Source organism: Oncorhynchus tshawytscha, linkage group LG05, assembly GCF_018296145.1.
Source record: "Oncorhynchus tshawytscha isolate Ot180627B linkage group LG05, Otsh_v2.0, whole genome shotgun sequence".
NCBI classification, from domain to species: Eukaryota; Metazoa; Chordata; class Actinopteri; order Salmoniformes; family Salmonidae; genus Oncorhynchus; species Oncorhynchus tshawytscha.
Window position 1 is genome coordinate 67,958,229 of NC_056433.1, and position 13,992 is coordinate 67,972,220.

General features: G+C 44.1%; 1 protein-coding gene across 1 annotated transcript in view; it reads right to left on the minus strand.

The window, feature by feature from the left end:
• LOC112251175 (transforming growth factor beta receptor type 3-like) overlaps positions 1-13,992 on the minus strand; it is a 147,020-nt gene that overhangs the window by 22,229 nt on the left and 110,799 nt on the right. Inside the window, exons 8-12 of the mRNA XM_024421980.2 lie at positions 8,956-9,145; positions 5,916-6,229; positions 5,202-5,357; positions 2,027-2,188; positions 640-843 (exon numbers count right to left, since the gene is read on the minus strand). Of these exons, the coding sequence (XP_024277748.1) occupies positions 640-843; positions 2,027-2,188; positions 5,202-5,357; positions 5,916-6,229; positions 8,956-9,145 (1,026 nt within the window). The remainder of the gene's footprint in view (positions 1-639; positions 844-2,026; positions 2,189-5,201; positions 5,358-5,915; positions 6,230-8,955; positions 9,146-13,992) is intronic.

The following is a 13,992-nucleotide window of genomic DNA, read 5'->3' on the forward strand; positions in this document are numbered from 1 at the left end:
CTGCTGTCTCTCTGAGGCCACACTGTCAGAGCAGCCGTCCTCCTCAAATAGCTCCATAAATCAACACTTCAAAGAGCCTCACTGTGTGGATCTCGAACTTATCTTACACAACTTCCCGATAGGACCCCCTTAGTAATTACTTATCAGTGCTATTAGCAAGGTACATTCTGGACTTTCCAGACAGAATAAATAGACGATAAGGTCTCTGGGGAGAATTCTAAATGCCACACAGTACTGTATGTGCCAGGACACTTTAAGACAGAGATGATGGCTGGGAGGGGTAGTTAACAGCAGAAAGACGATATGTTAACTTTATATCCTTCCGACCCAGACCAAATATCAACGGACCCTGTGGAAGCTAAAACACTAACAGATGAAAGTGGACCAGACCAGTGTACACACAGAACAGTCCTCACTGTTGTTTTGACAGGCCTCATATTAAGAGACACAGACATATACACACACACACAGACAATCCTGGCTCTTGTGAAATCGCTCCAACTCACATGTCCCAACATCTGGATACTAGCCTACTAATTATATTCATCTGAGCGAATCACACACAGACTAAAAATATAACAGACACAATGTACTTAAATGTATTTAGTACAGTTTATAGTATTTCACTGCTTCGTTTACCTCTACGAAGACCTGTTTATTTTTGGAGACGGTATGGAAGGCCTGGGTAGACGGATAACGGAAGAGATGGGTGTTGTACAGCTCCATGTTAACCATGACGTCGGTGCTGAGCAGTTCCTTTGCTGCCGGAGCAATACGAGGGAACGATCCTGATGATCCTGATCCTCCTAGAGTGTCCTGGTTCTTCCTGTAGGTGCAGTTGAACTGGAGAGAGGTGGGAGAGAGGAGAGAAAGCCAGTCAAAACAGTTGAACTGGAGGGACAAGGAGAGAAGAGCCAATCCAAACAGTTGAACTGGGGGAGGGGTGAAGAGCCAATCAAAACAGCTGAATTGGAGGGGTGAAGAAGAGAAGAGCCAATCACAACATAATCATGGTTCTAACATACCCTGGCCCTCACCCTTGTCCTCACCCTGACCCTCTCCATCCCCCTGGCCCTTACCCTGGCCCTCACATTACCTGGCTCTCACCATCGCCCCTCACACTATCTGGCCTTCACAGCCAGGAGCGTGTCAAGTGTTTCATCACAGCAATATCACTGAGGGACACAGAGATACAGGCAGGAGGAGACAAAGATGAGAGAGGAAGAGTGTGCATGGGTAAAGAGTATGGCTATAGAGACACAGAGATAGAAAGGAAAGAGACTTTGTAGATGAAAGGGAAAGCGTGATAGCAGATTTCCCAAAACGCTCAGGTCAGAAGAAGTTCAAGACATAAAGATAATGTGGGGAGTAGACAGTGAGAGTTGGAATCTTCCATCCTCCTAAGAAGCCAGATGAGTCTTTACTAGCACTGAGGGACTCTGGGAGATGGAGTTTCAACCATCTGGACAGGATTCAGGTGGAGGTAGTATATTATTTATTGATGATCAGTAGTCTGGTCTTGACTCCCAACTCTCTCAACCCCAGGCAGGCCCTGTCATGCAATGCTACTCTCTTAATTCCATTTTCATTTAGGGTTAATTAACCAGGGTAAACTCCCTTGAGTTTGAAAACCAGCCTTTTGTTCGAGGGAGACCAAATGTATGAAAAACAAACAAACAGAGAGTCATGTAGGTACAGGACTGGCTCTAGCCATTTGAGGGCCCTAAGTGAGATCTGGTTGGGGGCCCCCATGTCCCGGTAAAACATATTAGTGCTCCCGCCCCCTTTCATGGCTGAGAGAAGAATTTGAGTTTTAAAGTTAATTTTCTGCAATACTACCCATTTTGCCATTGGGTGGAGAGACATCTTTGCAGTTTTATAGAAGTTGGGAAAAAAAACAAGCGACCGCTTATGCCTGTAGCTGGCCCTGTGTAGCTAGATGTCATACCAGAATGAAGGACCTGTGTGCTGGTCCTGAGAGAGAATCATATAGAATCCATGTTATCTAATATTATAGATGTCTTACCAGAATGGAGGACCTGTGATCAGGCCCCGTGGTGTGCTCCAGGAAAGCAGCCCTCTCCAGCGCCTCTGTCTCCCCAGGGAAAGTCACGTCTCCGGACTCTAGATCATCGTAATCCAGGGGAACACCACTCCCATCCTTAGGCCCATCATGACTTATCAGGATCTGGATGTCAACCACAGGGGAGTTGAACACATCAGTGAACACAGTTCAGATACAGTATGCGTCCCAAATGGCACCCCAGTTATTCCCTTTATAAAGTACAAACTTTTGACAAAAGCCTGTTCTAAAGTAATGTACTATATAGCTAGGGTGCCATTTGGGAAACAGCCACATTGAACAGGTTCAGGTTGACTTTTTAGAATCTGTACGTCAGCCACATAGGAGAGTTGATCATTGAATCATTGAACATAGTTCAGATATATTCACAAGGTGAATAGGACATGTTCCCAGCTACTGGTGCCAAATCATGTTTTAAGGCTGCATCTCAAATGACACGTTGGTAAAAAACAGTGCACTATATAGGGAATAGGGTGCCTTTTGAGACATATACCAGGAAACTTTACCAGTGATTGGCGCCAAACTATTTTAAAATAATGTTCTGCGTGTGAATGGTGTTGTTTCATTCAGGGGCTCAGGACTAGTGTTGCAAAGCTGCCGGTAATTTAGGTAATTAACAGAAAATCTATGGAAATCTATCGTAACTTTGGAGATGTATATTTGAATAACTTAAAAACATTTAGAATCATATAGAATATTGCTTTTTTATATCTGTGTCCATATTGTTCATGAGTTTCTAGTACATGGTTCAAGAGAAAATAGTCTAATTAATGAAAAAAGCATGCAATTACTTTCAATTAACTCTACTAACTATTGACTTTTTCATAACTGCCACCAGTTTGATGGCAAAACACTGAAACAAATACATATTGACATAATAACATATAATACATACAATACAAGTTTTTTAAAAACAACATATATAGGATATTTAATGCTGAAACCCTCATATTAAACACCTATGGTATCACTAAGTTGATGGTGAATAAGGTTTTACAGCTTTGTCATTCAATTAGTAAAAAAAAAAAATCTTATTCAATCATTTCATAAGTTTTACATGTGATAAGGCCACACAGAGGGCCAGAGATTATTACAGAACCATACACAAAAGGGCCACTAGATGTCTTGTGATAGATTACATAAAATCCTTCGAAGATACCAAAATTCTGGTGGTTTACTGGTAAACCTCTAAAGTTTCCAGTAATATACCCTCCCTTTGCAACCCTACTCAGGACACCAGTGATGCGGCTCTGGTCTGAATCTAGCTGCCACAACATTCTGCAACAGATGAGCTGAAATTAAAACGTGGGAACGTCCAGAGATTTCAACAGTCCAGAGCTGAGAGCTCTATCAGGTAGAACCCTGTGAAGCATATATATTTCATTTTCTCCACAGGAAAGAAACACTGGAAGCCCACTCTGTGTACTTCAGTTGTTTACAGGCTCAGAGGTGAGTTAGGGCTAGAAGAGAAGGACTAAATGAGGTCAATTATTGCCATTGACATTTAGTTTATTCCTACTGGTGCTTATTTCACACGTGTTGACCCTCCAGTGTAGTCTCTAGTCTAAGCATGCATCCCAAATGGCACCCTATTCCCTATATATTGCACTACTTTTGACCAAGGCTCTAATATAGTAAATAGTAGACTTGGGCGGTATACCATATATGCCATATACCGGGGGAAATTTTGAAATAGCCACAGGATGTTTTTTCAATCTCGTCAATACCGTTGAAACTATTTATTTGACATTTTTATACATTAGAATATTTGTAGCTACTTTTTAAGTAAATACCTGCAGTCAACTTGTGCAATACGTTAGGAGATAAAGAAGACTCCGTTCTTCAGTTTACCTGTCAAATCATTTTTTATTATGAAGCTTACTGGCAGTCCCCCGTCACCCCGTCACGTGGTGTTTGTTTACAAGCACACAACAACGAGAGACCAGAACCTTGTGAGTCACTTACTGTTGTGCAGCACGCGTCCGGTGATCTAGTTTCACTATGGAATTCACAACTAAATGTTTGCCAGCTAGATATTTTATAACTATTACGGTAACTGTCTAAAATGTGCTAAATGCTCTGCGGTTGTGCATTGGGTTTGCTAATTTAGTAGCTTGTTAGCTATCTAGCTAAGTGGTTAGCGTCTTCCAAAATCAAGCTTCGCTTTGTAACAGCTGAGAATCCCCTGCTGGATCAAGAGCCTTGCTGTCTAATGTGTGTTTTGTGCAGAAAACTGTGAGTAGCAGTTTTTAGTTACTTGTAAAAATGTATGAGCTGGGATGTCTGTCCTGCAAATAGTTTAGGTCAGAGACTGTATAAAATGTTTGCAATGTGCTTGTTAGCATTTAGTTAGCACTCTATGAGTTAGCATTGCTAACCTTTGGACTACAGAGGCTCAGTGGGGTTTGAAAATAGCTCCCCTTGTGTTCAATGCTGGTATGACCAAATATCCCTGGGGCACAAGGTCGGTATGAAGGTATGACAATCTGGATACCGCCCAAGCCTAATAAATTAAAATGCTTATTCGTAGGATGGAACACACAAGGACATGGGGCTTTGATGTATTGCGAAACAGCTAAATGAAGATAATCTTTGTATCTAAGAAGAGAAAAAAACAATAATTATCCAGGAGTAATAAAGGCCTAGTTAACACATTTTGCAGGGGGTATTTTATTTATTTATTTAAATGTTGATTTATCAAGGGATGGGAAGCCCCCTCAGCACCCCTACTTCCCGCAGCAATTCATACTGTTGTCCTGATTTAGCGCTAGCTGCCCCTAGTTGTTCCTCCCATGCACATAGAGATAATGGATTACCATTGTTCAGAGTAACAGGATAGGGTTGGGGGATACGGCCATAGAGATCCTATAATTGTTCTATTTAAATATGTGAATACAGTACTCATATAGGGCTAGTTTCCAGACACAGACCAAACCAAGTCTTGGACTGAAAGTATTTTAAATGGAGATGCATTTTAGTCCAGGGGTATGCTTATTAGGGTCTGGGCACCCTCAATTTCCAGGCTTTACAAGATTTTGGAGTATGGTAACATGTGGTAGGCTAGGATTCAGGAAACGTGCCTTCAATGAGTTGATCATTTGCTAAATGTGCTACTCACTGAGTTGATGTAGAGGACCATAGGACCGGGGTGCATGGGGTACTTGGTGGTCTGACAGCCCTCCAATGGGGTCACCAACGTGTAGTGGGTGGAGTTGACCGTTGCTTTGCATTCTGGGTCTTGAAGAGTCAGGTTGACATTAGCGTAACCGTTGGCCTGAGGAAAGAGACAATGTAATTATAAATAAATAGTCAATCATCTATAAAGTATTTTTTTAATGATATAATGTCAATATAATCTATAATCTTTGCAATAAAATTTAAATCATGATCAATGATCTCAAAACGATCAGTAGAGCTGACTGAGACTCATGACACTAGACGAGTGAGGCATTATACGTCACTATGCCATTCTACAGCACATACTACTTCTCTGTGTGATGTTAAATAAAACCACAGGATAGTCCAACTCTAACCATAAGTATACCTAATTGCAGTGTGAGGGTTTTACTACACTGTTGTCTATTGTGTTGGGCCTGCTTCACAGTGCCCAATGGTAGCACACAAGTACAGACACACACACAGTAGCAAACACACTACACACTGTTGACTCAAGTCAGTGCCGGTCAGTATTAAAGAGGAATAATCATACAGTTAAATCAAGCATGAAAAGTGTGAATTCCACAACTGCCTTTCCTCCATTTTTGAGACAATGAAGGCAGACATTTAGTCACAGTGATAAACCAGTTGGCTGACTACTCAAGTATCTCCTCACCTGCAGACTCTCTCGGTCGATGCAGACCACTATCCTGCTCTCCTCACACTGAACACTGAGACCAACACTGAGGGTCCCCTGCTGCTCCTCAGGCTCCCCACCCAGCTCCCCTCCCAGCCAAGACCGGTCATCCAGGGAGGGGGGCAGGGACAGGTAGGGCAGGCCCTGCTCCATGAGCGGGGGCAAGGGGAAGGTGAAGGGCAGGCCACTGGAGTGTGGGGCAGCACCCCCCTGACCACCAGAGAGGATGGGGTTGGTGTCACGTAAGATGGAGAGTTCTGGAGGGAACATGGAATCCAGGGGATCCACCACATCTGTAAGTGAAGTGTGTGTGACACATTTTAGTCACACACACAGATGCACAGATACAGAGACGCACGAAAGCACAAGCACGAATGAACACGCACGCACACACACTTACACACACACACACACACAGGCCTCATCTGGTGATTTTAAAGGCAAGGAGATTGTACCGAGCACAAACAGAACAGAACATTGAAGCTAAATTGGCTCAGAGTTAAGACTTGAGTTTCAGACTTTTGTCTTCATAAGGACAGTTAAAATTGTATGTCGATGGTATGTGGTTTTAAAACTCAATGATTTATAATAGTTTATACTTTTATAACAAGCGCTTACAAATAAAATGTATTATTATTAGCATAATTTATTTACACAGTAGATATCTTTCTTAAATGTACTAAACCAATGTCTATTTGTCATGCATTATCTATTATTTTCATTACAGTAAACATACACTTTCAATGACCACTTTATTAGTTACACCCATCTAGTACCGGGTCGGAGTCCCCTTTGCCTCCAGATCAGCCCGAATTCTTCAGAGAATGGATTCTACAAGGTGTGGCATTCAAACGTGGCTCAATTGCTATCAAGGGACCTAATATGTGTCAGGAAAATATTCCTCACACCATTACACCACCGCCACCAGCCTGTATCATTGACACCAGGCAGGAGGGTGCCATGGACTCATGCTGTTTACGCCAAATCCTGGCTACCATCAGCGTGACGCAACAGGAACCGGGGTTCGTCGGACCAGGTGATGTTTTTCCACTCCTCAATTGTCCAGTGTTGGTGATCGCATGCACACTGGAGCCGCTTCTTCTTGTTTTTAGCTAATAGGAGTGGAACCTGTCTTCTGCTGCAATAGCCCATCCATGACAAGGACTGATGAGTTGTGCGTTCCGAGATGCCATTCTGCACACCACCGTTATTTGCCTGTTTGTGGCCCGTCTGTTAGCTTGCACGATTCTTGCCAATCTCCTTCGAGCTTTCTCATCAACGAGCTGTTTTTGCCCACAAGACTGCTGCTGACTGGATGTTTTTTGTTTGTCGCACCATTCTCTGTAAACCCTAGACACTGTCATGCATGAAAAGCCCAGGAGGCCAGCTGTTTCTGAGATACTGGAACCGGCGTGCCTGGCACCGACAATCATACCACGCTCAAAGTCGCTTAGGTCACTTGTAGGGTTGGGCATAAATCCCAGGATTTACGGTATTACTAGCTTGGTACACAAGGGGGAGCCAAAATAAACTCAAAAAAGCCCTATGGGCATCTATTACCAGAATGCTAACAAAATTAGAATAAGTAATAACACATTTCCATGGAAGTTGCTAGCTAAATATGCTACCGTGCGCAAACAAAAATAAACTTATTGCAAAGACCGGCAATCCAGCTCATAAAGTTATACATATATAGGTAGGAGCTACCGAATGTCATTTTTGGTGAGTTTGGACATTTACAAGCGAATGTGAATGAGAGACTCAAAGTTTTGACGCATGCTTGTCTGAACAGTACTCTCGTGCAGTGTGTACAGGCTGTATCTGTGTGGAATCTGGAGTCACTAGGGCAACTGGCCTGCCTGCCTGCTCTGCTTGAAGAAGATGGGGAGGAGCAGACGGGCCAAGAACAGAGAGGATTAAAAAAAAGCAAGGAAATCAAGACAGCCTACAGATAACTCATCCAAAGGGCTTTGACTTATCAAACATGGCAGAAAGCTAACCCAATATTGTTAATTCAGCCACTTACTTAGATAACTAGCAAGTTAAATTAAGGGTTGCGTTAATGCAGAATTCTGTGTTTTTTCATGCAGGAACAAAATATGAAACGCATAAGAAATATTTTGCTGCGTTTTGGAAAGCAGATCTAAAATGCTTCTTACTGTCATTTCTGCTCGACACCAGATTAAATTTGTGCTTCAAGCTGCACTTCTCCAAATGGATGAGACTTCACGAATGGGCATTCTATCAGCAGACAGCGCTTTGAGATGAACTTTAAGCAAAACATTAGGACATTTAGCTGGCTACATTCTTTCTATGATAAACATTTGAAATATGATGGCCATGCATCGTTTTTGCAAAAAAAGACCTTGCTTTTTCATTGTAAGCTCATTTACTTTCCTGGTTGCCAGCCAAGTAGTGTTGCGCTTCTGTTGTCATGAAGCTATTTTCTGTCAAATTTGTTGCACTAATGTTTTTTCTGTGAATGAAAACTGTAGCTGCACATCCCTGATCACTAGTGAAGCAAAAGACACCATTGGCTTTCAATATAAAACGTGACCCCTGTCAATACACAGCAGGACTCACCTGCTCCCGCTTTCTCCCGTTGTGCTATTTACAAACAAACACTTGACTGGCTCAACTGTTCTGGGGAAGTAAGGTAAGATTCTTAATGTAAAATAATGTGACCGGTGAAATGAAGAATGCAATCTCCTAATATATTGCACAATTTGACTGCAGGTATTTACTCAGGTCTTCATGTGAGCTACAGTATCAAGGAGGGAATTAAAGGATATTTGCTCAAATGAGCAAAAGGAAGCAGTAGACAGTCTCAGAGCGGTTGCCTTTAGTGCCTCCTGACCAGAAATGCTGTCAATCTGGGATCTAATATTTTCTATAAAGAATCGTAAAAACTATGTGCAGAGATCAGGGGATGCGAGCATGTCACTCTTAGGGGAGGGGGGCACCAACAATACAATCAGTTGTCTATAAACAGAATTATAGAAGCCTGGGTGTTTCTCACCTGGCTCCCTGAGCCTCAGGTTAAAGGTGTTAGCTACAGGTGTGTGGGTGTAGGTGGTGACCGGTCCGTAACCATGATCCTCTGCCCACTTGATCAGGGCCTGAGAGCCAGACGGGAGGTGTTGCTTAGGGGTCCTAGACACCTCCATCAGCCTCTCTGTGTTGGGGCTCAGACTGATGGTATCTGGCGTCTGAAAGAAAGGTAAATACAGGTTTATATTAGTCATATGGAATATTAAATATGACATACAGTATACAGTCATTTTCTTCCGACAGGTAGAGTCACTCCTATGTGATGCTCGTCCCTCAGTACAGACAGAGCAATCTGACCATATTTTAAACCATTCTGTGTCATGAAAGTAATTTTATAGAGATCAAAGTGGGTGCTTTTTCTCTTCTAGTCAGCAGCATTTACAGTAATCTCTACCTCTGCTAAAGTTTCATTTCCTTCGTCTGACTGTATGGAACAGTAAAATCGACCCTGTCAGCTTCAAAAGCCAGCATGACCACAACCCACAATGAAAGTGTGAGAGCATTTCACATACTTTCATATCTTGACAGAGTAAAAGTCGAAGAACCATTTTACATTTGTTAGGTTTCCTCATGGAAGGAAAACCCATGACAAATGTACTACTGCCCATAGTGGTGAAGGGTCATACGCACGCATTCTCGATCAAACACACACACGATCACAATCACACACACACATCGAAGGCCTGATCAATGGTGGGACTTAGTCTGTGTCAGATTTCTACCAGAATTCCTCATTAGTTCTGCAGTGTTCCGTGCTGTATAATGTGAGGGAGCTAATCCCTTCTCACAGATCCACTCTGTCTCAAATGGCATCCTATTCCCTATTTAGTGTACTACATATGACCAAGGCTCATGTACTCTATGTCAGCCTGGCCTGTACTTTCCCAGACACCCTGGACCCACTCCAATTCGCATTCCGCCTTAACAGATCCACAGATGACGTAATCTAGTTACTTCACACTGCCCTCTCCCACCTGGACAAGAGGGGAAATAACTATGTAAGAATGCTGTTCATAGACTACAGCTCAGCTTTCAACACCATAATCCCTTACAAGCTCATCTGCAAGCTGGGGACCATGGGTCTGAACACCTACCTCTGTAACTGGATCCTGGACTTCCTGATGGGACAGCCCCAGGTGGTAAGGGTAGGCAACCTCCACCAGGCTGACCCTCAACATGGGGGCCCCTCAAGTTCCCTGCTGTACTCCTTGTTCACCCATGACTGCATGGCCACGCACAACTCCAACACCATCATCAAGTTTGGTGACGACACAATGGTGGTAGGCCTGATCACCGACAGCGATGAGACCGCCTACAGGGAGGAGGTCAGAGACTTGGAAGTGGTGTGCCATGACAACAACCTTTCCCCCAATGTCAATAAGACCAAGGAGCTGATCGTGGACTACAGGAGAAGGAAGGGAGAACACGTCCCTGTCCACATAGACAGGGCTGTTGTGGAGCTGGTTCAGAGCTTTAAATTCCTTGGCATCCACATCACTAAGGACTTAACATGGTCCACACAGACAGTTGTGAAGAGGGCACAACAGTCCTCTTTCTCCTCAGGAGGCTGAAAAGATTTGGCATGGGCTCTCGGATTCTCAGAAAGTTGTACAGCTGCACCATCAAAAGCATCTTGACTGGCTGCATCCCGGCTTGGTATGGCAAATGCACCACCATCGACTGCAAAGCGCTACAGAGGGTGATGCGGACAGTCCAGTACATCACTCGGGGCGAGCTCCCTGCCATCCAGGATCTCTATATCAGGCCAGAAAAATTGCCAAGGACTCCAGCCCCCCAAGTCATTGACTGTTCACTCTGCTACCATCTGGCAAATGGTACCGGAGCTTCGGCTGTCAGACTAACAGGCTCCAAGACAGCTTCTACCCCAAGCCATAAGACTGCTAAGTAGTCAAAAGAATGCTTAAAGGGATATTTCGTATTTTAACATGTTAGACCTCATTTTCCACTTACTTTTAGTTTTGAAGCCTCACCCAGACAATTGGTTTGATCAGACTTCCATTCCTGAGATTTCTTTGGCTGTATTAGTTGCTTGCAAGAGTCAAATTGTGGTAGTGGCCAGACTCACCCCAAAAAACGTGTTTCAAAACATCTGGGCTATACAGGCATGTCAATATCGAAACACTTTTTCCACAATTACGAGCATAAATGTGTATACCCTGAACTGTGTTTACTGTTTTGCCCTTGTATTGGAACTAATTTCTATGTCACTACTACATCCGCATGCTGCTAGTCTTACTTAGCCACACCTCCCAATTCTACGGAGCCTGCTTCTCGAGGATAGCGCAGTACAGACACATCTTTCAAGCGCTACACTGCCCAAAACCATTAGTTCAAAATCAAAACATGTCTGAGTCGGACAGCTAAAACTGAAGAGGATGTATACTTTGCAGAACCATATTTATATGGGCCAGAATATACTGATGAAGAGCTTGGACAGATAGATGCCGAGACAGAATGGGGGAAATGGCAACAGGTGATCCGGCAAACCAGCAACCAGCGGCAGCGCCCAGAGAGAGAGTCACGGGGAACTGGTGGTGTAAATGTGAAAAATGCAAGGCAATGCAGACCAAAATTGAGGGTCTGTGCTGTTCTGATGGGACTTGATAATGCCAACACTTGAAGAACTAAATGTGTCTGCTGGAGACACTGATGATGTCAGTAACAGCACAACAGTCTGTGTGACAGATCATGCAGATTTCACAGCCCATATCAACCCAGAAGTCATTTAAATGTTTTTCCATGTCCCTAAGATCAACTGGAAAAAGTGACCACGTCCAGCGGGAGCAGATGGGCAGCTGTCCATAGATTCAGTAAACATTTGAAATTGAAGTTATCAATAATGTATAGATGGATGTATCTCTTTCCTATAATGATACTTTTGTATATATATTGTATGTGGACACCCCTTCAAATTAGTGGATTCAGTTATTTCAGCCACACACGTTGCTGACAGGTGTATAAAATCTAGCACACAGCTATGCAATCTCCATAGACAAAGTAGAATGGCCTTGATGAAGTGCTCAGTCAACGTGGCACCGTCACAGGATGCCACCTTTCCAACAAGTCAGTTAGTCAAATTTCTGCCCTAATACAGCTGCCCCGATCAACTATAAGTGTTGTTATAGTTAAGTGGAAACGTCTAGGAGTAACAACGGCTCAGCCGCAAAGTGGTAGGCCAAACAAGCTCACAGAACGGGACCGTCGAGTGCTGAAGCATGTAGCACTTAAACCTTGTCTGTCCTCGGTTGCAACACTCACTATCAAGTTCCAAATGGCCTCTGGAAGCAAAGTCAGCACAAGAACTGTTCGTCGGGAGTTTCATGAAATGGGTTTCCATGGCCAAGCAGCCGCACACAAGCATAAGATCACCATGCGCCAAGTGTCGGCTAGAGTGGTGTAAAGCTCGCCGACACTGGACTTTGGAGCAGTGGAAACATCTTCTCTTGAGTGATGAATCACGCTTCACCATCTGGCAGTCCGACCTGCCCCAATACATAGTGCCAGATGTAAAGTTTGGTGGAGGAGGAATAATGGTTGGGGCTAGGCCCCTTTCTTCCAGTGAAGGGAAATGTTAACGCTACAGCCTACAATTACATTTTAGACGATTCAGTGCTTCCAACTTTGTGACAATCGTTTGGGGAAGGCCCTTTCCTGTTTCAGCATGACAATGCCCCCGTGCACAACGCAAGGTTCAGACAGAAATGGTTTGTCGAGATCTGCGAGCATTTCACGGTTAAGTATTCAGCGCATGTGACATAATATTTGATTTGGTTATTAACTGTCATGTTAAACAGATATTTATTTTTGTAATTTATCCAACGCAAACAGGGTTAAGTGCCTTGCTCAAGGGCACATCAGCATATGTTTTTTTCTCCACGTAGTCAGCTTGGGGATTTGAACCAGCAACCTTTCAGTTACTGGCCCAACGCTCTTAACCGCTAGGCTACCTGCCAACCCATATAGGACCAAGCTGGTACTGGTACTGTCCTAGAACAGTAAACTGCAGGTCAGTAGGTAAACTGCCAACCTTTGTGTTAATACACGTTTGCGTTATACGCCTACCCATCCAAACACCCTACCGTTTCTGCAATCCAAACCACTCAGGTCTGGTGAAACCATAGGCAGAGCTAGGACTGTTCCCAAATGGCACCCTATTCCCATTATAGTGCACTACATTTGACCAGGGCCCATAGTACTTTGGTCAAAAGTAGTTCACTTTATAGGGAATAGGGTGTCATTTGGGATGCAGCCAGGGCCTGCAGTCAGCCAGGGCCTGCAGTCAGCCAGGGCCTGCAGTCAGCCAGGGCCTGCAGTCAGCCAGGGCCTGCAGTCAGCCAGGGCCTGCAGTCAGCCAGGGCCTGCAGTCAGCCAGGGCCTGCAGTCAGCCAGGGCCTGCAGTCAGCCAGGGCCTGCAGTCAGCCAGGGCCTGCAGTCAGCTGCGCTCATAACTCACATTATCATGGATGACAAACAGGTCAGGCTGTGAGCACAAATACTGTCTGTGATGAGCCTATGAAAATGTCTTGCCCCCCTCCTCTCTTCCTCCTTTCTCCTCCTCCTTTCCCTTCCTTATTTGATGCGATGACAACCCTTAGTGCTGTCAGGGTGATATTTCACGGTTCATCCATCCCCCTCCCTCCTTCCATCCCTACATCCCCTTGCAGGCAGGTTGAAACCAGGTGCCACTTCAACACTCCTCAGATTGTGACAAATGTATTGGTCAGCAACACAAAGTGGTGACATGCCTGTCTGTCTGCTGTGCCTGTCTAGTCATGTGTTGTGACATGGTTATTCTGCCTGTATCCCCTCACACCATCAGTGCCATTGTGATGTGTTACTGAGACAGTGAAAAACATTTTGGCAGTGAAAAATCTGAAAGTAGAACGACTCAATTTGAACTCAACAGTGCCGCCACTTGGTTTGCTATAAAGCTGAGGGATGGAGTCTTGGGTCTCTGGAGATGGCCATTAAATAAACTGCTACT